We start from the raw sequence: 23153 nt of genomic DNA, 5'->3' as shown, positions 1-23153 counted from the left end.
CAGCCCCGCCGGGCACGGAGAGGGGCCCGGGGACGGGGCGGCCGCGGCCCCGCGCTGCGGAGCGGGGTCCCTCCTCGGGCGGGAGGATGCGGGAGAGAGCGCGGCCCGCTCCCGCCGCGCCTCGCCCTATCGGCGGCGCCGTCTTTGCCAGCCAATCGCCGCGCCGCGTCTTGGGGCGCGCTGCCGTGGTTACCGCTCGACGCGTTGGCCCGACCGAGCGCCGCCGCCATGCCGGGCCCCGCCGCCGGCCCGCGGCCTCCCCCGTGAGTCGGGGGGGGGGGGGGCGGTGCGGACAGCCCGTCCGGGGGGCTGGCCTGGCCTCGCCTCAGCCGGCGGGCCGGGAGGGAAGGGAGGGCTCCCGCCGGTGTCCCGGCCTGAGCGGGCAGCCGGGGGCAGCGTCCCGGTGTAACCGGCCCCAGCCCCCCCTGCAATTGCCGCATCGGTTCCCGTTTGTACGCTTAGCCCCGGACAACCAAACGCCACTAAAATGTCTTTTAGGGTTTTAATTTACAGCAGCACCCCCTCCACCTCCCTCCTCCTAGGACCGCGGCCTCCTTAGAAGCTGAACGGAGACTTTCTGAGGGAATTACATTACTAGAGGATTATCATCCTGGGTGCTTTAATTCTTTCAAATCATTCAAATTAGCATCCGGAACGGTTTACGTGTTTTAAACCGTTCGTGAGAGTTAAGTGATAATTTACTTTGGTGAGCGGATTTGGCTGTTTGTATTCCACTGATTGAAACGCAAGCCCTACGGCTGCTTGCAGGGTGAGGCGAGGGTCGGCGGCGAGTTCTGGGAGCCAGAAACGGGCGAGCGTCGTAAGCAGCACCCACGCCACGAAAGCGGCGAGCCGCAGAAGCCAGCCCATGGCTTCGGACAGCAGAGCCGTGGAGAGGGGCTCTCTCGCGGGCAACGAGAACGCTGTGCGGGTGAGGAGGCTTTTACGCTACTGCTGAAAAGTTTTACTGCGGGTGTTAAAAGTTCTCAGAAAGGAAGGGGGAGAGGAAGGAGGAAAGAAAAATGATCCAAGAGCTTAATCAGTTCTGAAATGAAAATGATTAGTGTCCAAAAACAGTCTGCAAGCATGATGAAAGGAAAAAAAAAAAGTAGAGTAACAGTTTTCCTCCTAATCTGAGAACTACCTGCTTTCAAATCTACTCGAGAGATGTTGACTGTGGCACCTGTTGGCCTTTACTTGAAGAACAGAAGATTCCCATAACATAATCTGAGAGTTTTTAAAAGACCTTTCGGAAAACCTCCTTATAATAAAATATTTTGAGCCACATAATAATGCAAACCCCTCCGCCCCCGTCCTGGTGTGAACTGGGCACCATTTGCAGAGAGGCGTTGCCTTTCTGTTCTGCCAGGTTTCTGCCCGGATCGGGGTCTTCTTTTGGTTCCAGATAAGATAAAATGTCGCAAGTGTCATCAGCGTCGCTTGTTTTGGGAACACAGTGAAACGATTATCATTATTTAAATATTTCTTCAGGTTTTTGATGATGAAGGAAAGGATGTGACACCCCGCCCGCTCTTCCGTTCAGATCCCAATGCTGTTGTACCCCGGCAGGGCAAGCTCTTAGCATCAGCTGCTTCCTCTGGGGCCACGGGATCTGGTTTTCTCTCTTCTTTTCCCACGCATCAGCCATCAGGAGCGAACGCTAGTTTAGGTTCCTTCTCAAGGTAAGCCAATATGCTGTCTCTTAAATCCCACCTCGCAGGGTTCCCACCCTGCTGCGGCCACACATCTGCCTTTCAGAGAGGCTGGGAGCTGGAATAATTGTGCACGGCTAAGAATTATACTCTGTTGTCAAAATACAGAAACTTGCTGGCCGTAGTCATTTAAAATTTGAGGAATAGTCACAAATAGAATAAATGGAATTTGTCTGGACTTGTGACAGACTACGTCAGAACTACTGCTGAAGTGCTAACAGATACAGGTGAAAGCAGCCTGCAGCACACACTCCTGCGATATTTCTAATTTTCTTCAAATTCTCCTTCCTAAAACACATCCATTCCTTGATGCAACGTACCCGAATGGACCGTTTTCAGAGAGGTGATCCGTGCACGGTTACGATAGAACCTATCCACACATACAGGACAAAACACCTGCAGACAGAGGAGGTGGTGTTCGGGTTGTCTGAGCCGGGCTGTACAGCTGAGAAGAGGCACTTGCAGCTCGTTCATGTACTCCCTTGAGCGACCTCAGAGGCGCCCTGCCTTCCACAAGCGTCTTTGTTCAAGAACTGGAACATATCAATACCTGCTTAGCTGTGGGTATGGAAAAACGCTCTGGAAACAAAAGGTCTGGTTTCACTGAGGAGTTATGCATTTCTTTTAAAGTATTTTGTCAGTTTTAATGATACTTACTCCGTACGGACAATGGTGTGTACACATTCAAATTGTATAGGGTGGAGATCCTATTTATTTAATGAAAAGGAATGAAAGACTAGTAAAGGCGGCACTGGGAGAAAAAAAAAAAGTCAAAGAAAAGCATTATTTACTGTTTTGTTTGGCAGAGTTAATGCCATTGTGATTTCTGAGAAAGAGGGACTGCTCTTTGAGCACTGTCTCTCTGTTGTGTTTTCCACACAGAAGGGATAATCCTTTTGGAGACATTTAAAAACCAAAATGAAATTATTTAACTTCAGTTTTAAATACAAATCTTTAAAATTGTCTTTTTCAAGCACCTTTTGTATATTTATCATTGCTCACACTTAGGTTTTGAGGAAGAGAAGATCTGCTGACCAAGCTCCCAGCTGTACCTAAGTTTTGAGTTTAGGTCCAGTCAGCACAGCTATCCGCTGTACGAACACTACCTTTTTAACAAGCTCATCCCTTCAAATGAGTTTCCTGCGCGTTTCAAAGACGTTTCGGCACACACAAAGCACGGAAGGATCTGAATTCTGGCTGAGAACAGAGCTGCTGTGGGTACGCGTTATCACACAGCAGGTAGCCAACACTTCACGTTATTATATGCAAAGAACGAATCTGAGAGCTCAACAGCTGCTTTTCCATCGGCTATTTAATGCCTCAGGATACGCTGTCAGAGGAATTCTTCCTTTTTAAGTCTGTTTCAAACCATTTCATTATTTTCTTTCCTAAGCCTTCTATGCCTTCTTTTACAACGCAGGCATCCCCGTATGTGCTACTACAGTCTGTTAGGTTTATCCCGATAACAACGCTGCTATTTCTGTAGTGCTTTGCTAACGGACAGCTGGACTCTCACGTGCTATTTCTGCTTATTTCTTTGTTACTGAAGGACAGGTGCAAGCAGCAGTACTTCTCTATCAACCGCATCGCCAACGGAGTCCGTACGAGATGAAATAGTAGAACCTGGCTCTCGACAAGACGCAACTGTTAGCTTGCCTGGTAAAGCACGTTCACTGTATAATTACAGATTTAAACTGCTCTGCGGAGCGCTGTGATTGGTGCGACACTGCAGTCACTGGATGGAAGATACCCTGCACTTCAAAGGAACTCAGTGTCTCACAAGTTTTGGCTCCTGATCGTTAAAATACTTGTAGAATTAATTTGTCTTCTTTTAAATTTAGAGCAGAAAAGGCGTCGCTTGATAACCGCATCTCATTTTTCAGCTGTGCAGGTGAGGCGAGAGGAGATAAAAGAAGAACTGACAGAAGAAGACTTAGATAGGAGAGTGGATATCTACCTCACAGAGACGGAAACCATCTGGATTTTGGATATGCCATCTGTGGTGGTGTCCGTAGAATCGGAAGACGCCGGAAGAGTTCTGTATGTATATTGGTAGTTGCGTACATGCACGTAGTATGCTCAGCACACCCAGTTTCTGCTGAGCGTAAAGTCCTGAACAGGCTGCTCACACGTAGGCTCAGTGTTCTGACTGCTAAAAGTTGCCATTTCACCTCTGTTTAAAGCTGTATTGGGTCTGAGTCTCTCTTTTGACAAGAGAGCCTAAATTCCTCACAACTCCATCTTGTGGATCAAATTCGTACCCTCTTTCACTGATAATTTAAGGCAGGTTAGCAAAAGCAGGGGATGGTGACAAGAGAATACACGGGGGATGGAGAAGTGTAGTATATATGAATTACATGATTCCATTTTAATGAAAACAGTAAGAAATTGCAAACCTCTGCATTGATTCTTGTGTGTAGCTTTACAGCTAATAACTTTTTATTAGCAAAAATATGAACAAACTAGGCAGGCCTTGGCTTCCTGGGAAACTCTTCACAGAAACTCTTCCCGCTTCTAGAGGGAACCTCACCCCACCGCACGTGACCTCGCCTGTTAAAATATTGTGTGTCCCCTTAGTTGCATGTAGCATGTTTCCACTTCAGAGCCTCCTCCCTGGGCCACCATGAACTTTGGCAGGGAGTTAACCCAGAGTGGAGAGTTTTTTGGCTTTCTCCCAGGAGCTGACTGGGACAGAGTGCAGCAGCGTTCTCTCCATGACGGATGTCAGGCTGGTGGACCTGTCACACAGCTTTTGTAGACGTAAGCCCCAAAGCCTGAGATGCAGCGTACTGCAGTGGGCAAGCCAAACAACTTAGATAAGTGAGTTTTTTTTCTGCTAGTGCACACACAAAGTTCGCGGTAGGACTCCAACCCCCACTGTCTGTGAACCACACTGGTGTGATTTTTGAGAAGAGGAAGAGCATCCTATGAATCAGACGTAGCTGGGGTACACAGCACATACTGCCCGAGCACAGCAACCTGTTGCTGGACTAAGATGGGTTATAATCTATGCCTGCTGTTAGAATATTGAAACCAAAATAACAGAAAAAGTTGCACAATTCCCCCTCGCCATTCCTACAGAACCTGAGGGCTGGAGGAAACAGAAATATACTAGTTTCATTTTTGTCTCTTGGATGCACTGCCTTTCGCTCCCAAGTGATGAGAACTACGTATTTCTGGACTCAGGACTCTGGACAAAAGTGCAAAGGTAGTTGGAGTAGGGATTTTCGCTGATGCCTACCTCTAAGGCCATTTCTGTTTTAGAACAGCATCACAAGGTCAGAAATAGCTGCTGAAAGATGATATGTAGAGCGAAATAAAATCTGGCAATCCAAAAAAGCCCGAGCAGTGAATTTATGACATGGAGTACCCTCTCCTATTCAACTTGTGGTTAAATACACTGAGAAGGTGAATGCAAATGTTTTCCAGAAAGTGGATATACACTTTTTTTTTTTTCTCCCCAAGGGAGCGGAATAGGATTTATGCTGACATTTGCAAAAATAGACCTGGTAATGATCGTTTTGTAGAAAAAATGATGCAAACCATTAACGGAGCCGCAAAGAACAAGGAAGTGCAATGTGACAAAATCATAACGGAAGATAAAGGTAAACTCTCCGAGTACCGTACAGGAAAGGGTATTTAGTAAGAACGGGCTCTCATTTACTACATAGTACCCTTGGCAGTTGGGTTTACTATTAAATATTTATTTGGGGAAAAAACTGTCATACAGCTAGATCATGGGACCTCAGAAGACTCCCTGAACGCAGTTAGGATACTGAGGAAAGAGGTTTTTTTCTTTCTTCCATTTGCAAGCAGGAGAAGATGTTTCCTCAACTTTCACTTCCAGAGCTTTAAGTTCAGACAGGATAGTGAGATTCGTGGTGGCCTTTCCTGCCCCTCCTAAAACGTGAACATTGGTACTGGTACACTGTATCCATTGCAATAAAATAGTCATTATGCTAGCTGAGAGCTGCTTGTCCCGCCTGCCTCAGCACTTTGCAAGCAGAGAGCGCTTCTTAGGAGGCAGAACTTCACCTAATACTCAACTATCCTCTTGAAATATGAAAAGACACAGTTCCCTTTTTTCCCCTTAACTTTTCAGTGACACTGGTTTCTTTTTCTATTTGCCATAATGCAAAGACGAGAACCTCTGTTATGAGATTTAAAATCTTGGGGAAAGCAGAAAAGCTTGGCAGTCTCACAAGATAGATGCAATTTTACAAAATGTTCAACCTCAACGCTCTAAAAAAATTGTAGAGAGTATCTAGGTTTTAGATGCACGTCCTGAGCTTTGCCTCACTAGGGACATTTTTTTTTGTGTAGGAGGCCAAAGAAAACTATGAGGAATGCTATTCCAAACATTTTTGCTTTGTGTTTGTTAGTGTATGTAAAATAAGGGGGGGGGGGGGGGGAAAGGAGAAGTAAAATAGATTTTAATCTGATTTGAAAACATATCTTCCCTTTTTTTGTGTGTGCCTTGAGCATCAGCAGGGCTCCTTCCAACCCCTGTTTGAAAAGCTGAGCACACAACAGCAAGGTTAGAGAGCACTGTTTCACTGGGAGGTGGCCCTTCCCTGAAGGGAAGCCACGCACCCAGAAGACCCTACAGCCTTGCCTGACCCCCAGTTGGCTTCAGAGCCCCTCTGCCAAACACTTGGGAGTGTAGTACAGAAAATAAATCTTTGCTCAGCTGTACAGAGTCCTTTATAATAATGTACCAAAACAAGAAACTTGTATAGCGCAATGTGATTCATTTCTAGGGGTGACAGTCACTTCCTGGGACTTGCACGATTCCTTTAATGTAGCAGAAGCAGAACCTACGTCAAAAGCAGGAGGTAGCAGAGCCACAACTGGGAAAAGCAGCAAATCTCATACAACTAAAGAGCACGGTCAGAACATGTCTGTCTCTTCTGACAGAGGTAACACTTTTCCAAGTTTGCATTTCTGCCATATTTTCATTCTTCTAAACCATACATATCACTACATTGCGTGGTGGAAACTACACAAAGAAAATGCTTGGTCTGCTTGTCTGGCACTTGAAAGAGAGTTTCCTAAAGAATCTTGGACGGGTCTGCACTGAGACCTTTTCTGTACAATGCCATCATAAAGGATCTTAAATAAAGATAAATAGTCAGTGACAAAGTTTCCTGGTACTAACTTACTTAGGACAGTAGAAGCAAAACACCAATTGCAAAAAATTCCAGAAGTATCTCATCATACTGGGTATTTGAGCAACGAAAGAAAACAAAATTAAAGCAAGAAAAAATTAATAGCGGGAGTATTTTTTGATGATGATAGATTCTTCTATACTTTTTGCAGGTGGAGGAGACTTCTTATCCCCTTGACTTTCACGTGCAAAGTATTATGATGTTAAAACTGTTTGTTTCTCATATTATCTGTTGTCAGGCAGCACAACTTCTGTAACGATTTCAGAAAGCAGTGTTCTTGCCAGAATTCCTGAAGAGGAGGAATGCCATTCAGAAGCCATACTAACATCAGAAAACTTTCAGCAGGATTTATTTTTCATGGAGAGGATTCTAATGGAGAATATTTTTCAACCCAAACTTGCAGCTTACCGGCAGTTTCCTGTCCTTATAGGTTTGTGTCTTATTGGCTACCTTGTTTTCAGCACAAGGCTTTGCGTGCTATTGAAAGTCATGGAGTTACGTCCCTCGTTGGATGTCTTTACAGATGACAAGTAATTTAAGAAATAGACAAAGGAAAAGAGAGTTCATGAGATGTCAACTTTCCAGTTTCACACTCACTTTAACAGGCAGCCCCACCATATTTGGTTGGGATGAGTTCTGAGCTGCCTCATCTGCCCTTAGCACCACAAAATGAGACTTGCTCAAAATATTAGTCAAACTTGTTTCCTGACAGTTCAGATACAGGTTAATTCTGCTACTTCTGCAACCATTTTTTGCATTAGAATGTCTTTCACTTTTTTTTTTTAAATTTATAAGGAGATTGATGGCAAACAGAAGCTTTAGCCTGATAGATGTTTAGTGTCTAACATGAAGTACATTCTCTGCAGACTGTAAAGAGGCATTACCTGGACCCAAGTGCTAAGTAATGTTTTACCTTTTACAGGAGTTCCAAGTTATCACAGGGATTAAAAAAAAAAAAAAGGCTGCTTAAACACATTTTAAAATATGAGATTAGAAACATTCCTAGTGGGGGGTGGACATAAGTTCATAACTTGTTGCTGAGTAGCTAAATCGATTTACTCATTGAACACCTGGAGCATAGCTGGCACACTACAGCCTGATCCAGCCATCTATGTCCCTATCAACATTTTAGCTACAGTTTTAGAAGCTAGGATGTCTTAACTCCTCGAATCTCCACCTCATTTTTTCTTTTTTTTTGCTGCAAGGACAACTTTTTCTTCTGATGTGAATGACTGGAGTTAGAGAAGTGAAGTGTTAGTACTCACTCTGCCGTATTTGTGCGTTTTAGATCCCGATGTTACATCAGACACTAGCGATACAGCAGCAGCTGTGAAAGAAGCTGAACAAGAAGAGAATGACAAAGAAAAGAAGGATAAGGGAGAGCAGGAGGAAGAATTCATTGACCCATCAATTCTGTCAGAAATTGTGCCTCCCAGACTGGAACGGCTGTGGTCATATATATGTGACTTAACTAACGGTCACAGTGTGAGCAGCATGGCTTGGAGCAAAGTAAACCCAGTGAGTTAACAAATCGCTGCTTCTAAGCTGTTTACAAAATGGTACGTGCAATTGTTGGTGTAAATAAACTCCTGATTTTTATGGGCTTTGTTGGGAGGGGTCTCAGAGAGATGGATTCATCCCTCCAGGCAGGTAGGTTGTCTTGCCTCCCACTCTCTGTATCTTGTCCTTCCATTTAACAACAGTGCCGCATTATTCTACAGGTTGGACAGCTGCGCTAGGCTTTTCCTACAAATGTATCACAACAGCTTTAACTGGTCCAAAATTTAACTGGTCCGGTTTACCATGGTAAAGGTGGCACCTTGTATTTTATTCTACTTGCATGTGACATGAGCATTATTTTTCCAGACTTTGCACTGAGAGTTACTGTTAACAGAAAGTTGCCTTTTAAAAATATAAAGCTGAACTTCAAGTTAAACTGAGATACATCTGTTAATCTGTGCTTTTAGGATCTTTTAGCTGTTGGTTACGGAGCATTTGATTTTAAAGAACAGAAGAAAGGCTTGGCTTGCTGTTGGTCATTGAAGAACCCCATGGTAAGAAGCAGCCTGCTTGTTTTCTTTCTTTTCTGTTCTTTTTATTCAATACACTTTTCTGCTACACTGTTTCTGCTTTACTTATTTCCCCCTTCCTGTTTCAAAAAGCAAGACCTAGCCAGTAAGGCTGAATTTGCTAGCCCAGACTGCACATTTCTGGAAAATTTATTCCGACTGCAATACCTAGCCGAGGAAGCAGTTCAGTTTCTGTGCCTGTCTGTCCTCTCAATGGACACTTCCAGCAGAGGTGCTGCCTGCACTGGTGGTTTGGTAACGTGGACATCTGTTCACAGGAACTAGACTCAATGCACACAGGCCACCAAACGACTAACAGATGGCTGCAGCTCTCAGGTAGTACCAGCCTATGCTAGGCAACTTAGCCATGTACATCTCTCCATCCCATTTCCCATCCTCACAGCGACCTACCCAGGACTGTAAATCTGTTTCGTTATTACTGTGGGTACACCCAGGAGCAGAGAAATTGGTTTTTGGACTGGAAAAGTCTTGAGCCCAGAAAACGTGAAAATAAACTCATTTACATTTTGTTGTTCAAAATCTATAGACCATTTGTTCAATACTTCCAAACTTTCATTACAGAGAACATCTGTATTTGAAATTTAAGGATTATCCTTTCCGATCCGTTTTCTGTCGTACCATGAAATTCTGTTAGGCTGAAGGAAAAAAAAAGTAATATATTCTTTGCAAACTAACACTCTCCTGTGTCCCATTTCAAGAGCTCGGGGCGGTGACTTCAAGGATTTAATCTTATAACAGAGCTGAATCAGTTCTTTGGTTACATGGAGAAACTACATGAAAATAGCGGTTTACAGATTACTTGAAGTACGTTAGACTGCATTTTATCTTCGGCTAAGTTTCTGTAATTGGAAAGGTGCTTACTTTCACATTACAAGATAAAAAACAATTGGAGAAATTTTCCAAAATGTCAAGTTTGTTTTAAAAAGAAACAAAACAAATCAAACAAAAAAACCCTCACACTGTACTCACATAGCTGAATCTTAGGGAACTTGATTTTTGGTATTTGGTTTGGAGTAGGCCCATCTAACTTATTGTACAGTGTCATATTTCTGCACAGTCTTTATTTTTTCCTAATTTTATCAGTGGTAGCACAAAATAAACGTAGCCATCTAGAATATAGTACCTAATTTCTGGTCTAGAAGGAGTTACTGTGGTCATCAGCACTTGAATTTTCCAGCAGAGCCTGGCAATTTAGACTCCAGTGTTGAGAAGACCGAGGTAAATTATGAAACTAACTTAAAATATTTTTGTATTTTTCTACTGGTCAGTGGCCAGAGCGTATTTTCCAGTGTAAGCATGGTGTTACTGCTTTGGATTTTTCTAAGGCAAGCCCGAATCTCTTAGCAGTTGGAATGTACAATGGTTCTGTCGCAATCTACAATGTACAGAGTTGTACCACCGCCGCGCTTTTGGACAGCGGGTAAGGCTGTGACTTCCTGTCTCCTCCCACCTCGATCACGTCTTAGCAAATAACAAATAAAGGAACAGGCACAACCGAGAAGCTGAGAGAAATAAGTCTTGATAAGTAAGGCTTGCGAATGCTCAGGCATGTTGCACAATTTTTTCATGTCCAATTTTTGTCAGTATTTTCCAGTTTTGACTGGAAATGCCTACATAAACAATACTCAGAAATATAGAAGTTTCTGGAGCAAAACTGCAGACAAAAATTTATGTTAGCGCATGAATGCCTGGAAGGGCCAGAGTGGGTCAAACGGACATTTTTCACATCCACCTGTTTACACTGCCACAGCCAAATCCTCAGACCCTGCCATTCTCCCCCTGCACTGCCAGCATTCTCAGCTCTTCCTTCTGCCAATAAATGCTTGCATTACTTTAACACCACTGGTCCTTATCTGGCGTAGGAAACTCTGCACTGTTGCGCTGCATACAGAGCAAGTTCCCCACGTTGGAAAGGTCAAACAAATGAGTACTATGCTCTGACTTTTTAAGAAAAGGCAGCAAATTACCACCACATACCATTTTATACTCTGTTTACTAATCCACTAGGACAATCCTGCTCCAGACAGTAAGTTCTTGTGGGAGACCAGTGGTAGCTTTTGGTGTTTTCTCACTAATTCCACTTGCCAAAAGTGGAAAGAATATCAGAATAGGTGAGTGATAAGCAGGAATTAAGACATAAATGGGAGAGAAGAGATGATCAGGGAGACATTTGTCTTGAGGGCAGCTCCCCCAATCTAAGGCAGACTCCTAGAAGGTACAGATTGATTTCATGACTCAGGTACCTATGAAAGGTATGTCAGCACACTAAACATCACCCTGAAACTAACTATCAAACATGTCTGAGAAAAGAAGAATTTTCCTGGAGAAAACAGCCAATATTTAGAATTTCTTTTTTTTTCTCCCCCCACCTCCCCCCTTTTTGTTTTTGAAGAAAAGCTAAATATTTCTGTCATAAAACGACATTCATTACAAAGTGGAAGGTTAATTATTTTTCAAATATATTGTCTCATCTTTCTTCATATCTGATTTATCATGAGCATTTTTTTGTCCCAGTGAATCTTCAAATAAACATACAGGTCCTGTATGGCAGCTGAGGTGGGTGGAACAGGACAGAGGTACATCAGAAGACGGCAAAAGAGAGCGATTAATCTGTATCTCAGCAGATGGCCGAGTAACCGAGTGGCTTATACAGAAAAGACTAGATTGCACTGGTAAGCATTTTCCCCTGCAGCTTTTCTGCAGAGGGACAACAGCGGAAATTGCAATTGCTTCATTGTATTTCAGGTGACATTCTTTATACCAGTTATCATACACAAAACAGTTACGAGCTGTTGAGCATTCCTCAGAAGCATGAGTTATCATAGCACTGTCACATACCTGTTTGAGAAAAACTCTTGCTATTTACACAGATCTGATGAAAATAAAGCAAACAGAAAGTGAGAAGAAAAAATTACCAGGTGAGAAAGAAAGGAAAAGGGAAGTTCTGATATCTCGACAGGCAGCTGGAATGTGCTTTGACTTCCATCCAAAGGTAGGCTCAGAAAGTCCAGCCTGGCTTAAGTATTATCCGGGAAAACTATGCAGCAGCGGTGAGATCCTGAGCTGGAGCTACTTTAATATGCGCTAGCCTGCACTGGTGTTTAAAGCATATTTAGTTTGGAAACAAATTGCTTCTGAGCTAATAACAGTTTTCCCCAAAATGGATGATATGGTAAACCAAGCAAGTAATCCCTGTATGTGAACAACTGTATCATTTCAGCTGCGTTACTCACATTTACTTGGGGCCAGGTCCTAGGGGAGCTTTCCTCTGCGTGTTGGTCAAATCAGTGAGAATTTGACTGTTCAGCATCTCCCGAGTCTAGAACGTAGACAGCTGTGCTTCTCCTCTTTATCCAGCTGAATATTTTGTCCTCAGAGCATTTGAAGAATTCAGGTGTTTGCCCACATGGATCACAGCAAGTCTGAAATTTTCAGGAGTCAAAAATCACAGCTTATGTTCTGCATAGATGGAGAACACACATAGCAAATCTGATACATCCTGGCACCGCTACACCTACCGCACGCACACCTCCGCAGCACGCATGCAAGCAGCCCAACGCACAACATCTGGCAACTACACCTTAGCTCTTCAGAGGACTGTCACTGCCAAACTCCTCCAGTCCTTGTATATTTTTGGATGAGTGATAAATAGGTTAATCCCACTTATGTTTCTTTTACTTTCAGGATACTAATTTTTATCTTGCTGGAACAGAAGAGGGTCATATCTACAAGTGTTCTTGTTCACACAATGAGCAGTTTTTACAGACATACAGAGGCCATAAGGTGAGCGATAGATAGAAAAGGTAACAACAGCAGAAACTCTTCAATTAAGTTTACAAATATAATAGTTTCCTTGCTTATATTTACTAAACAAAACATCTGCAGCAGAAGAACCCAAAAGTTCTTTTCTTACATTAGGAATGGATTCCCACAGCATAAAGCATCACAGTCTTACAGGATTACTTTCTACACTCTAAGGATTTTTTTAAAAGTAATTTATTAAAACTTGCACCATAGTCTGTTTTAAAGCTTCAGTTCTGGCTTTATTTTAAGAAAACAACCAGTGATCTGATTGTCCTGGAAACCACAGCTAAGTAGTCTTACCTCTGAGAGAAAGATGGCAGAACTTTAGCAGCACCTCTGGTTTTGAAAGTCTTTGCTTCATCCAAGAAGCTGCCCTTTCAGCATCAGCTTCTCCAAGCAACTGGTGAAGGGACAGAGTCAGCTGAATGCTTTTTATTCCCAGGATCTCTCCTGTCTCACCACCTCTGCTGCATCCCGATTTCCTATGGGTACACAAAAACCAACGCTGGTTTTGCTATTAAGATCACAGGACAGTCATGAAAGATGACTATTAAAAACCATCCTGTGAGACTGTAGCTCTCAAATAAGTCCTTTTTTTGTTTCTTCCCAAACACCAAGGGTCCTGTGTACAAAGTCGCTTGGAATCCGTTCAGCACCGACATGTTCCTAAGCTGCTCCGCAGACTGGAGTGTTATTTTATGGCACCAGGATTCACAGACGCCCATTTTAACTTTCAGTTCCACCACTACTTTTGTTCACGACATTATGTGGTCTCCAAAATCAGCCTCCATATTTGCAGCAGCAAATGAAAGCAGAGTAGAAATTTGGGATCTCAGTGTCAGCATGTAAGTAATTATTTTTCTCAAAGAAGATTCTGAAACTTAATGGACAAAGGCCATATATTATTGCCTAATCAGTATTGTTATCAGATTGTGAGAGCTCCCTGCCATTTGCTTGCTTACTTATTGAAAAGTATTGCATTTTGAAGTACTCATTTTGTAAAAGCAGATGGTAGTACCAGAGAATTGATTATAAGAGAAGGAGCTGGATATATCATGGAACTGATAAAGGCTAAAACTGCCTTTTTTGTGTGTGTGTGTGTCACAGAAATCATAGATTCTACTACTACTACAGTTAGAATTACACAATGGTTTGGGTGGGAAGGGACCTTCAAAGCCCACCCAGTCCAACCCCCTGCCAGGAGCAGGGACATCTCCAACCGGATCAGGTTGCTCAGAGCCCCGGCCAGCCTGGCCTGGAATGTTTCCAGGGATGGGGCATCCACCACCTCTCTGGGCAACCTGGGCCAGTGTCCCACCACGCTCAGTGTAAACAATTTCTTCCTTATATCCAGTCTGAATTTACCCCCTTCCATTTTGAAACCATTATCCCTTGTCCTATCACAACAGGTCCTGCTAAAATGTTTCTCCCCACCTTTCTTCTAAGCCCCCTTTAGGCACTGGGAGCCGCTCTCAGGTCTCCCCGGAGCCTCCTCTTCTCCAGGCTGAGCAGCCCCAGCTCTCTCAGCCTGGCCTCACAAGAGGTGCTCCAGCCCTCTCAGCATCTGCGTGCCCTCCTCTGTACTTGCTCCAACAGCTCCACGTCCTTCTGACATTGGGGGCTCCAAAAAGTTAAAAGGAAAAATAACAGAACTGAGCTACTTCGGACCTTTTATAAAGCTACGATGGTCAGAAGTTCAGATACCTCTCACGTTTACCCAGTACTGTAAAGCAGGTGCACATCTTGTGTGCAGCATAGTTAATCTGTGGTCTGCACTACTTAGTATTGGCGACAGCATAAAGCTTGCAGTGGAGTAGGAGGCCTGCCAAATCTTGTGGAAGCAAAAAGCAAATTAGTCATATAATAAAAATATTAACCACCACGACCCCCCACATTATGTGACAGGACAGATTTTAGGCACCCAGGACATCTTATTTAATAGCAGCTGGGATTTTTGTTCTGGAAGAGACCAAACAGAACACTGCTTCACTTCTTAGTTTTTGAGTTAATCTAGAACATAAAAAGGAAACGTGCAACACTTATCAGGCCTGCAGTATTGCTCGACTTTATGTGGTAGTACACTCAGACAAATGCAGTTTTACCTATTAGTTCTTACCTCTGCTGGGTTGCAGCTTTAACCCCGTGATCTCTTGCTTTGCCAACCCAAGAGCGAAATTCACATCCGTACTCTTCGCTAAGAACACCGACTGCCTCCTGGCAGGGGACAGTAAAGGAGAAGTCAGCGTGTTTGAGCTGCAGAACCTGGCTGCTCCCGACAGCGATAAGGTACGGTTCACTAGGAAAAGGTGGTGGTCCTCAGAGGCCTGCACGCTCGCCTGGTACTTCACTCCTCAGAAAGGGGCTTCTGTTAATAAATACTGAAATAGGTGGAATCAGATACAATTCCATAACCAGATTAAAACCTGAGGTGGTTCCTGTTCTTCTGCATGCCATACTGCTAGAAACTTCAGGAACAGGTAAGTTAACATCAAACTTGAGGTTTCACTTGATCACAAATCCAGATTTGGATTTGGGAGGGACACTGAGGCAAGGGCAGGAAGGTGGAGCTTCTTCTAAATACAGTCTGCAGGTGACTGTTTGGCAGAATGCCCTCACCTGCCGACAGCGCAGGAATGACGTGCCCTCTCCTGGCCACCACCAAGATAGTCTCACTTTGTTGGTGTCGGCAAACCCACTAGCCCTTTGGCTCTGCATGGCCTTCACGCCTTTAGGAGCCGCTACTTATCCTAGAGAGGGCTCTTCTGTCCCTGATGACATGTGAGAATTTGGCTTGCCTTACAACTAGGTTCCTCTCCAACTGTACCATTGCGCAGATTCCATGTCAGCAGCAGTGTAAGAGCTGACCGATATCAACTGTAAATCCCCTCTGTTTATTTTTGCATAAATCAGTGCTAATTTATCCCAAAGCCCCACTGGGCCCTCCTCGCCTGGTCCATGGTACGAAATCCCGATGCCACCCGGGGTACTCCAGCACCAGGTGGATCCCTCCTCCAGGATCTACCTTCAGGTGGCCTGCACCCCAACTGCTCTGCTCCCTCTGTCCTCTCAGCTTTGAGCAACTAGCTCTGCCTTACTGGGCTGGGGTTCCCAACTCGTAAAGAGGTGCTGTTTTCAAGGAGCTCTGTTAGAGGTCAGCGTAGTTTTAACAAAATTTCAAAGAAAAATCAACCAACGTAATACAAACTACCTTAGCCTGCTTTCTGGACGCTCATTGCACAAGCAATTCTGTTCTCAGTTCGTACATAGGAATTTTGGATGTCTTACACTGCAATTACACTGTGGTACAGCTCTTTTTTTCCTCTTGTTTTACAGGTCGATACCTTACATGATGTAATCAGTCTTGCTGTAGCTAGTTAACTTCTCATCTGGTAAACAGCAAGGAAGACTTACTGTGGTACTAACATAAACTCTTTACTGTTTTTTCAATCATTAAAATTTCTCTTTGAAACCATACGAGTTAAAAACCTCTGTCAAATGCTCAACATTTTCCCCTAGAAGTCTCCCTCATTGGACAAACAGTATTAATACGCAGATAGCCTTCCCTATAACACAGATAAGGTAACAGAAAGTTACCTTATAGTAACATAGTCTTTTCTCCTTGGGATTTTTCTCCTTGGTTTTATCCTCCAAGGACTTTTCTCTTGGGTTACTCAAAAAGCAAAAATGCCAAAATCACCTCCTGTATAGGCCACCCCGTCAGGAGCTAGAATACAGCCCAAGCCCTTACCTGATGTAGTCTGTACCTTCCCTGTGAAACCATACAGTAATTAATGGACTTCTCATCAGATCCACCTTGTCTGTCATCCCACAAACCACTGCTGAGGGCGAGAGCTGAGCTTTGAGTGGCATCAGGTGCTCCTGTGAGCTGCAGATCATCCCACACCAGGCAGAAGAAGAGACCAATGATTTCAACCCCTGACAAATCAGGATAATGTGGGATCGCAGTTTAAATTCACCCTGTTCCACACTGACACTTTTCTGAAAGCTCCTCACACGAGGTAACAGTGTGGTCCTGGAGCAAGCATTGACTTTTGCAACTCTGGAAGCCAGATCTGTGTTTTTCAAGATCTCACCACCTCTCCTAGCTCACCTCCAGCAGCTGGAGAGCCAAAAGCTGCTGGGAATGCTTACTCAGGCCTGCGCTGCTGGTTGGAAGCAGGCAGTGTTTGGCTGTCTAGGCTGCCTTTTAGGGGGCAGATCAGAAGAAATGGAAAAAAGCACCTTACGAGCCACCAGCTGGACCAGGTGTCTTACAGGATTTTCAGAGACTGCTCACAGAAAATATGGAGCATCTCTACAGACGAGTAATTAAGACTACGATCTAGGCTATCGCCCTATTGCTGGATCAGTGCAGCAAAAGCTTGGCAGCAAAGCGCTCTGCCTGCCTACTGACGGAGGCAATAGCTGCCGGCTCTTGAACGCATTATGTAGCCAGACATGTATTTTATAGATACAAAACTTTTGGACTCTCTCATTAGCCTGACAATAAATGTCCAACATTTAAACACATCACTGAAGTTAAAGATCATTTGTAATGCATTAACATCCACTTCCTTCTGTGTTGTGCACATTTTACAGTGAACACGCAAGTTAACCCCTGACATAAAATTAATCTTTCTGTATTTCAAAGAGAGACAGCCATTAAGGTGAACCATGTGTTAATCATTATTATAAATCTGAACAAAATACACCATATATTTTCCATCGGTGGTCATGACTGTTTACTTACTGATGCTACTGGTAAAAAACAGGCTTTCTGTCAAGGCCGTAACACACCGTAATTCACCCTGCACATCACGTAAACTAATAAACTGTAACATGGTGCTGGAAAACACTTGTGGTGCTAGGAAGTGCTAAAGATCTCCAAAGTTCCTCACCTATTTTGTTCTTAAACATGGAATTTCTGACCTTATAATTGCCAAATATTCTCCTTAAGGCATTTTATTACAGGAGTTTTTTATAGAAGCTTACAGTAACTGCAGCCAACAACATCCATGGCAGCATAACCAATCTACTAACCTCCGGTCCCAGAGCACAGTAACACTGCTCCACGCTGCTTTAGTGAACCCACTTCTGTCTTCCACATGCCACCAAAAGGAAAAGCACAGCCAGGATGCTGACCTCTAGCTATTCTGTGCTTTGTTTAGAGCCATCTCCCTCTCTTTTCTATGTCTCTTTGGACAAGGGCGATGTCCACAGGCCTTACTGCAGAGGCACGTGAGCCGTGCAGTTGCAGTGGAGCTACTCCACTGCAGCCAGGTATCCGTGAGGCAAACACCTACATTGCTCTGTAAAGTTTATTACAACGAGTTCACTGTGCTCAAACGCTCTGCGTGCTGCAGGATCACATCCCATCACGTAGCATGCTAGGAATCGTAGCGCCTACATTTGCCACAAAAACCTCTCAGTACCTGATTTTGTCATGAGCGGCTGCCCGGCACCAGCAGGCTCCTCTGAAGTATCTGCAGCTGCCAGCTCGACACGGGGATGCTCGGCAAGAGAACAAGGCAGGGTGACAAAGAGATACCCAACTGCAGATATCACTGCAAGAAGTCAACTTCCTTTTAGTTGCTTAAACTGTGATAACAGGCACAACTGGGCAACAGGCTGCAGTAGCCCAGCTGTGTAGGAAACGTGGAGACAAGACCCATTATCTACAAATCATGTAATAAACACTCTTTCATTTTTGCAGAACATACACATTAATGGTATTTACCTAAGCCTGTACCCTATAAACATGTTATACTACATGCGTTCCTATAGCAAAGCAGTTACGTAGTTTAAGAAGTCTTTAATACCTGACCAAAATCCCTGCACAAATCCCAAAGCACTTAAAACATTACCGGAAACAAGCGATTAACTTGTTTTTAGCAAACATTAAGTCATCCTCAGAAGGAGCCGTTACCCAGTGGAGCGGACGGGCCGTCAGTATAAATGAGAGGGTTTCAGCAGAACTCCGCACCTCAGCGTCACAGATCCCTTCTGCCCTGCCGACACCCGGCCTCGGAGCACGGCGCCCGCAGAATGAGGAGCACAGTGCTGGCGCTGGCCTTGCTCTCTCTCCTGATTGCGGCACGTGAAGGAAGAGCTGAAGGAAACACCGTGAAGCTCTGTGGGAGAGACTTTGTCAGAGCTATCGTCTTCACCTGCGGCGGCTCTCGGTGGAAAAGGCACTTGACTGATTATCACTACCTGTTTGGTAAGTACCAATTACTGCATCACAGGCTTATCAGCCCTCGCAAGGTGCAGCTCGCTCTGAGGGGATCTGGAAAAACCAAATCACCCGCGGGCTGTACCTAAGGGCAGAGCTGTGCCCTCCACTTCTGCTGCTCCCCTAAACAGGGCACCTTCAGCACGAACAGCATTTGCGTTCAGACTGCAAGCGGAGCAAACCAACTTCAGTCTTTTTGTTTCCTTGCAGCTTGTTTGGCTTAGCTTACTGTGCTATTTTGTTAAATAAGTAACATCTAGATCAAGATTTTCCAAGTCAGCCTGAGGAACCATGAGTTAAGCCCTAGGACAAGCCTTGCTGCAGTCAGTGCGAGTTTCTTCAGTAGCACACCCCTCCTTCCCCACTAGGAACCAGAAACTTTATTAACCGCTCTAGGAATATAATTAAAATTATAATATGTCAAATACATACTCTGCAATTTAAGTATCTTCACACGGTGCTGTATGTATTATTTATCAGCACATTTTTAGATAGTCAGAAAATTCAGCCATTACATCACTGCTAGAAATTTGTACTCTGACAGGTTAAAAGAACTAGAAAAAAAAATAAATGAGGCAGATGGCAGGAACACTACACTACACTTCTCATGCAGTTCATATCTGCCTTTTTTTAAAATTCTATTGTAGCAGCAGCTTTAATCAAACACAAAAAGTGACGCCACCTGCAACACCCTGCCTGAGAGTCTGTTAAAGGAGAGAGAAACCACCACTGCTAAACTAAGCGAGAGAACTCCTGTGCCTTTATAAACTCCACACGGCAGCACCCAGCTGCCAGTATATACCCAGTATACTTTAAATACTGTGGTACTTAAAAAGCACAAGAAGTGCAAGTGTAATTGAGTGGGAACTTTGAAATTGTGGGGTATCTGATGCGCTAACGTAACTTCAGGAAAACCACGAGCAGTTCAGGTTAACATGCTGGTCAAGTGCCACTGACGCATCAAATCACGGTTTCACCCTTCAAAGCAAACACATCGGTGGAAGACTGATAAGGCAGCTGTTCCTACACAGAACAGCTTTCAGTATAAATCCAAAAATTACTGCTTTTTAAACATGTTAATCACAGAATATGTACCTCGCATAGCTCTTTCAATACTGTGCTGGTGAGAAGTCAGTGACCTGGTACATCTCAGTTGTTCACATCAGGAACGCGGAGGGTAACACTGTCAGCTCCCTGGCTGTAGGCTGGTCTGTCTTTCTAGTAAAGATAAATATTATAAATGACTGATGATTCCACGACTTCTAATTTTTAGCTTCTAATTTTTATGCGACAGAGAGTGAAAACCCCCCGCCTTTCTCAGAAGAGAACAACGATTATGCCGACTCCTCGACGTACACAGACCGCAGGCTGGGGACTGACAGCGAAGAAATCCACGTCAAGCCCAAGGCAGAGCCAGACTTGCAGAGCATGAGGAAAACGTCTCTGCTAAAAAAGCGCGAAGTAGCCAAGCTGCTTACCACATCCTGCTGCAGCGTTGGCTGCAGCGAGAGAGACATCAGTTCCCTGTGCTAAAACGCAGCAGATGCTGATGAGGTTCAGTGTCACAGCTTTCACATATTAAAATAATCATGACATAAACCACAACTATTTCAGTTGTATTCTTTACCTGCAGCTTTATTCTTTGGAGTACTCTAGGGAGTAAAGGCTGAATGTTAAACATTGTAGTGCAAAGCAGCAGAACAGCTAGGTTGTCTGCATTCCACGGCGTGTTCACAGTGGTTTAGAGTTCAACTTCCAGTCATGAGTACAAATATACAAACTAACTATAGATCCCATCTAACTACTGCTCTAGTTTCAGCTTTGCACACAAAATGTAATAAAGTAAGCAATTTATTATATGCTTGTTCCCTTACAAAAATCCAACAGCAGGGCATGTTTTTGTTTTGCTTTCCAAAAAATCCCTCTACAGTTTCTACTTGGGGATCACATAGCGAGGGCAAGTTCAGGGAGAAAAAATTATTACAGGGACACTCGATTCTGAAAGCAGCTAGAATCAGGTGCAAAATGGCGTTTCGCAGAGAATCACTTCCCAGAGAATGCTCTGGGAAATACAATTATTGCATTCACCACCAAAAGGCTTGTGGTAACCACATTTCAAGACAGGTGAAAGTTGCCTTGGTCCTTCATAACCGCTTTCAACAACACAAGCAGGAAGAGTTAGGCTGACCGGTCACTTCTCCTGCTGTTAAACTCAGCTACCTTATTATTCAAAATAGACAGCATAGACATTTGCAAGAGCAAACAGTGAAGTGTTCTTGAACACATATGACGAAAATGTGTCACTCGCAGGATCCCACAGGCACTGGCTTCCGATTTGCATGCTCTGCTCATTCAGCTGCCCAATATGCGTCAGCACAACAATCTTGTACCTTGGTATCATAAGGTCTTTTACCCGAGCTTTAATAACCTGCAAGAGAAAAACATGTTTAGACACAAGTGGTGAGCTCTCTTTACAGGAGACCCTCAACGATTTGGTTTTCTGAGACAGACAAGTCCAAGAATTGCACTGTAGAGTCCTTGCAACAATCCTGATGACAAGCTCTGAACTTCAGCGTTTGAAACATCTACGACAAACTCCCCTGGCCCTGCAGACAGGCAGCATGTACACTGCTGCGGTCATTTCACAAGAGAACCAACATTTCCATCTGCTAAAACCAGGCAGACCTTCCTGCTGGACTACAGAAATGCAGGTGCAGATGTTAAGTATGGAGGGAACACCATATTCTCCGTATGTTTTCAGTTACCTGCTGATTACAGGGGGGAAAGGAAGGGCAGACAGTACTGCTTTTTTAGTGCCTGTGAGCTCTTCTGGGCCAAATCAGCTGAAAGACCAAAGGCTCAGGACAGTCTTTTCTCAGCAGCAAGACTGGATTTAATTGACAGAGCTTCCACCTGAGCTTCCACCTGTGTCACTGAGCAGAATTCAGCCACTATCATAACTGGCCTATTTTAGAAAGGTCTGACACTTAAAACTTATTAATGGCATTTCTGGACAGGGCAACAACAGCATGGAGTTTTTACTGAACAGTATGCTTGGTCAGAGGCTCTGCTGCTCAAACAAACCTCAGCATTAACTCTTATAATCATAGAATGGTTTGGGCTGGAAGGGACCGTCAAAGCCCACCCAGTCCAGCCCCCTGCCAGGAGCAGGGACATCTCCAACCACATCAGGTTGCTCACAGCCCCGTCCAGCCTGGCCTGGAATGTTTCCAGGGATGGGGCATCCACCACCTCTCTGGGCAACCTGGACCGGTGTTCCTCCACCCTCAGCGTAAAAAATTTCTTCCTTATATCCAGTCTGAATCTACCTCCTTCTGTTTTAAAACCATTACCTCTTGTCTTGTCACACCAGGCCCTGCCGAAGAGTTTCTCCCTGTCTTTTCTGTAGTCCCCTTTAGGCACTGGGAGCCGCTCTAAGGTCTCCCTGGAGCCTCCTCTTCTCCAGGCTGAACAGCCCCTACTCGCACCCATCTCAGACCAACCCTTGGTGCATCTTGACAGCCTCCTCCCGCATTTGTTTTCACTTCATATTTATATTGGTGGACCTCCTCGTCACGATGTCCACCTCCCTGAGGCGCCACCAAGGCGCGAGGACAAGATGGCCACCCCGTCCCTCGAGCGCAGCAGTACCTCAGCGATCTCCTTCGCCACGTCCCTGCAGCGGGCCGGCTCGTAGGGCTGCTCCCTCAGGTAGCTCCCCAGCACATCCCGCAGGATATCATCCACCGCCGCCACCGGGAAGCGTTTGGGGGGACCTGAGGGGCAGGCGAAGGTCGGTTTTTAGGGTTGTTTTGTTTTGTTTTTTTTTAAACTGCGCCTGGGAGGTTTCCTCGTCCCTTCCCCACCGCCCGGCCCTGGGACCTACCCGAGCGGGGCTCGCTGCGGGCGGCGTCGCCATCCATCCCCGCACCGCTGCTGAGGGGAGGCGGAAGGGTGAGAGGGGGCCGGCCAGTGCCGCCCCCCTCCCGCCCCTGCGTGTTCCCGCCCAGCCCGAAGCGGTGTCGCCGGCACCGGCCGCCATTTTGTAACCCCCGCCCCCCGCCTCCGTATCCCCGGAGCCTCCACCGGTCCTCACGACCCCTGTGGATCCCCATTTAAATGTGATTTTTAATTTTTTTTTCCCTCC

General features: G+C 44.8%; 3 protein-coding genes across 5 annotated transcripts; 2 read left to right on the top strand and 1 right to left on the bottom strand.

Annotated features, from left to right (window-relative positions):
- The first annotated feature begins 227 nt into the window (after window positions 1–227).
- Window positions 228–16732, top strand: DNAI4 (dynein axonemal intermediate chain 4). 2 transcript variants are annotated; one of them, XM_086752918.1, is made up of 18 exons: window positions 228–263; window positions 769–931; window positions 1492–1682; window positions 3262–3371; window positions 3596–3752; window positions 5178–5317; window positions 6473–6631; window positions 7119–7310; window positions 8169–8398; window positions 8848–8934; window positions 10239–10390; window positions 11485–11642; window positions 11841–11962; window positions 12655–12753; window positions 13393–13619; window positions 14907–15060; window positions 16108–16189; window positions 16582–16732. In XM_086752918.1, the coding sequence occupies exons 1-17, from the start codon at window positions 229–231 to the stop codon at window positions 16150–16152; spliced, it is 2421 nt and encodes an 806-aa protein (XP_086609044.1). In that variant the 5' UTR covers window position 228; the 3' UTR covers window positions 16153–16189; window positions 16582–16732. The 2 variants fall into 2 exon arrangements, with proteins under 2 accessions (XP_086609044.1, XP_086609043.1); XM_086752917.1 differs by lacking the exon at window positions 16582–16732 and having other exon boundaries at window positions 16108–16218.
- A 1997-nt stretch (window positions 16733–18729) lies between these two features.
- INSL5 (insulin like 5) lies at window positions 18730–20539 on the top strand. Of its 2 annotated transcripts, none has more exons than XM_086753936.1 (2): window positions 18730–18994; window positions 20280–20539. In XM_086753936.1, exons 1-2 carry the CDS (start codon window positions 18730–18732, stop codon window positions 20537–20539), a joined length of 525 nt encoding a protein of 174 aa, XP_086610062.1. The 2 variants fall into 2 exon arrangements, with proteins under 2 accessions (XP_086610062.1, XP_010122823.1); XM_010124521.2 differs by having other exon boundaries at window positions 18820–18994; window positions 20301–20539.
- A 360-nt stretch (window positions 20540–20899) lies between these two features.
- DYNLT5 (dynein light chain Tctex-type family member 5) lies at window positions 20900–22977 on the bottom strand. The gene is made up of 3 exons (XM_086753804.1): window positions 22893–22977; window positions 22658–22782; window positions 20900–21434 (listed from the first exon to the last, which is right to left on the bottom strand). Exons 1-3 carry the CDS (start codon window positions 22927–22929, stop codon window positions 21231–21233), a joined length of 366 nt encoding a protein of 121 aa, XP_086609930.1. The 5' UTR covers window positions 22930–22977; the 3' UTR covers window positions 20900–21230.
- Window positions 22978–23153: the final 176 nt, after the last annotated feature.

This window comes from Chlamydotis macqueenii, chromosome 8 (genome assembly GCF_036417535.1).
Source record: "Chlamydotis macqueenii isolate bChlMac1 chromosome 8, bChlMac1.mat, whole genome shotgun sequence".
Taxonomy (NCBI): Eukaryota; Metazoa; Chordata; class Aves; order Otidiformes; family Otididae; genus Chlamydotis; species Chlamydotis macqueenii.
This window is presented reverse-complemented; position numbering and strand designations above follow the sequence as displayed.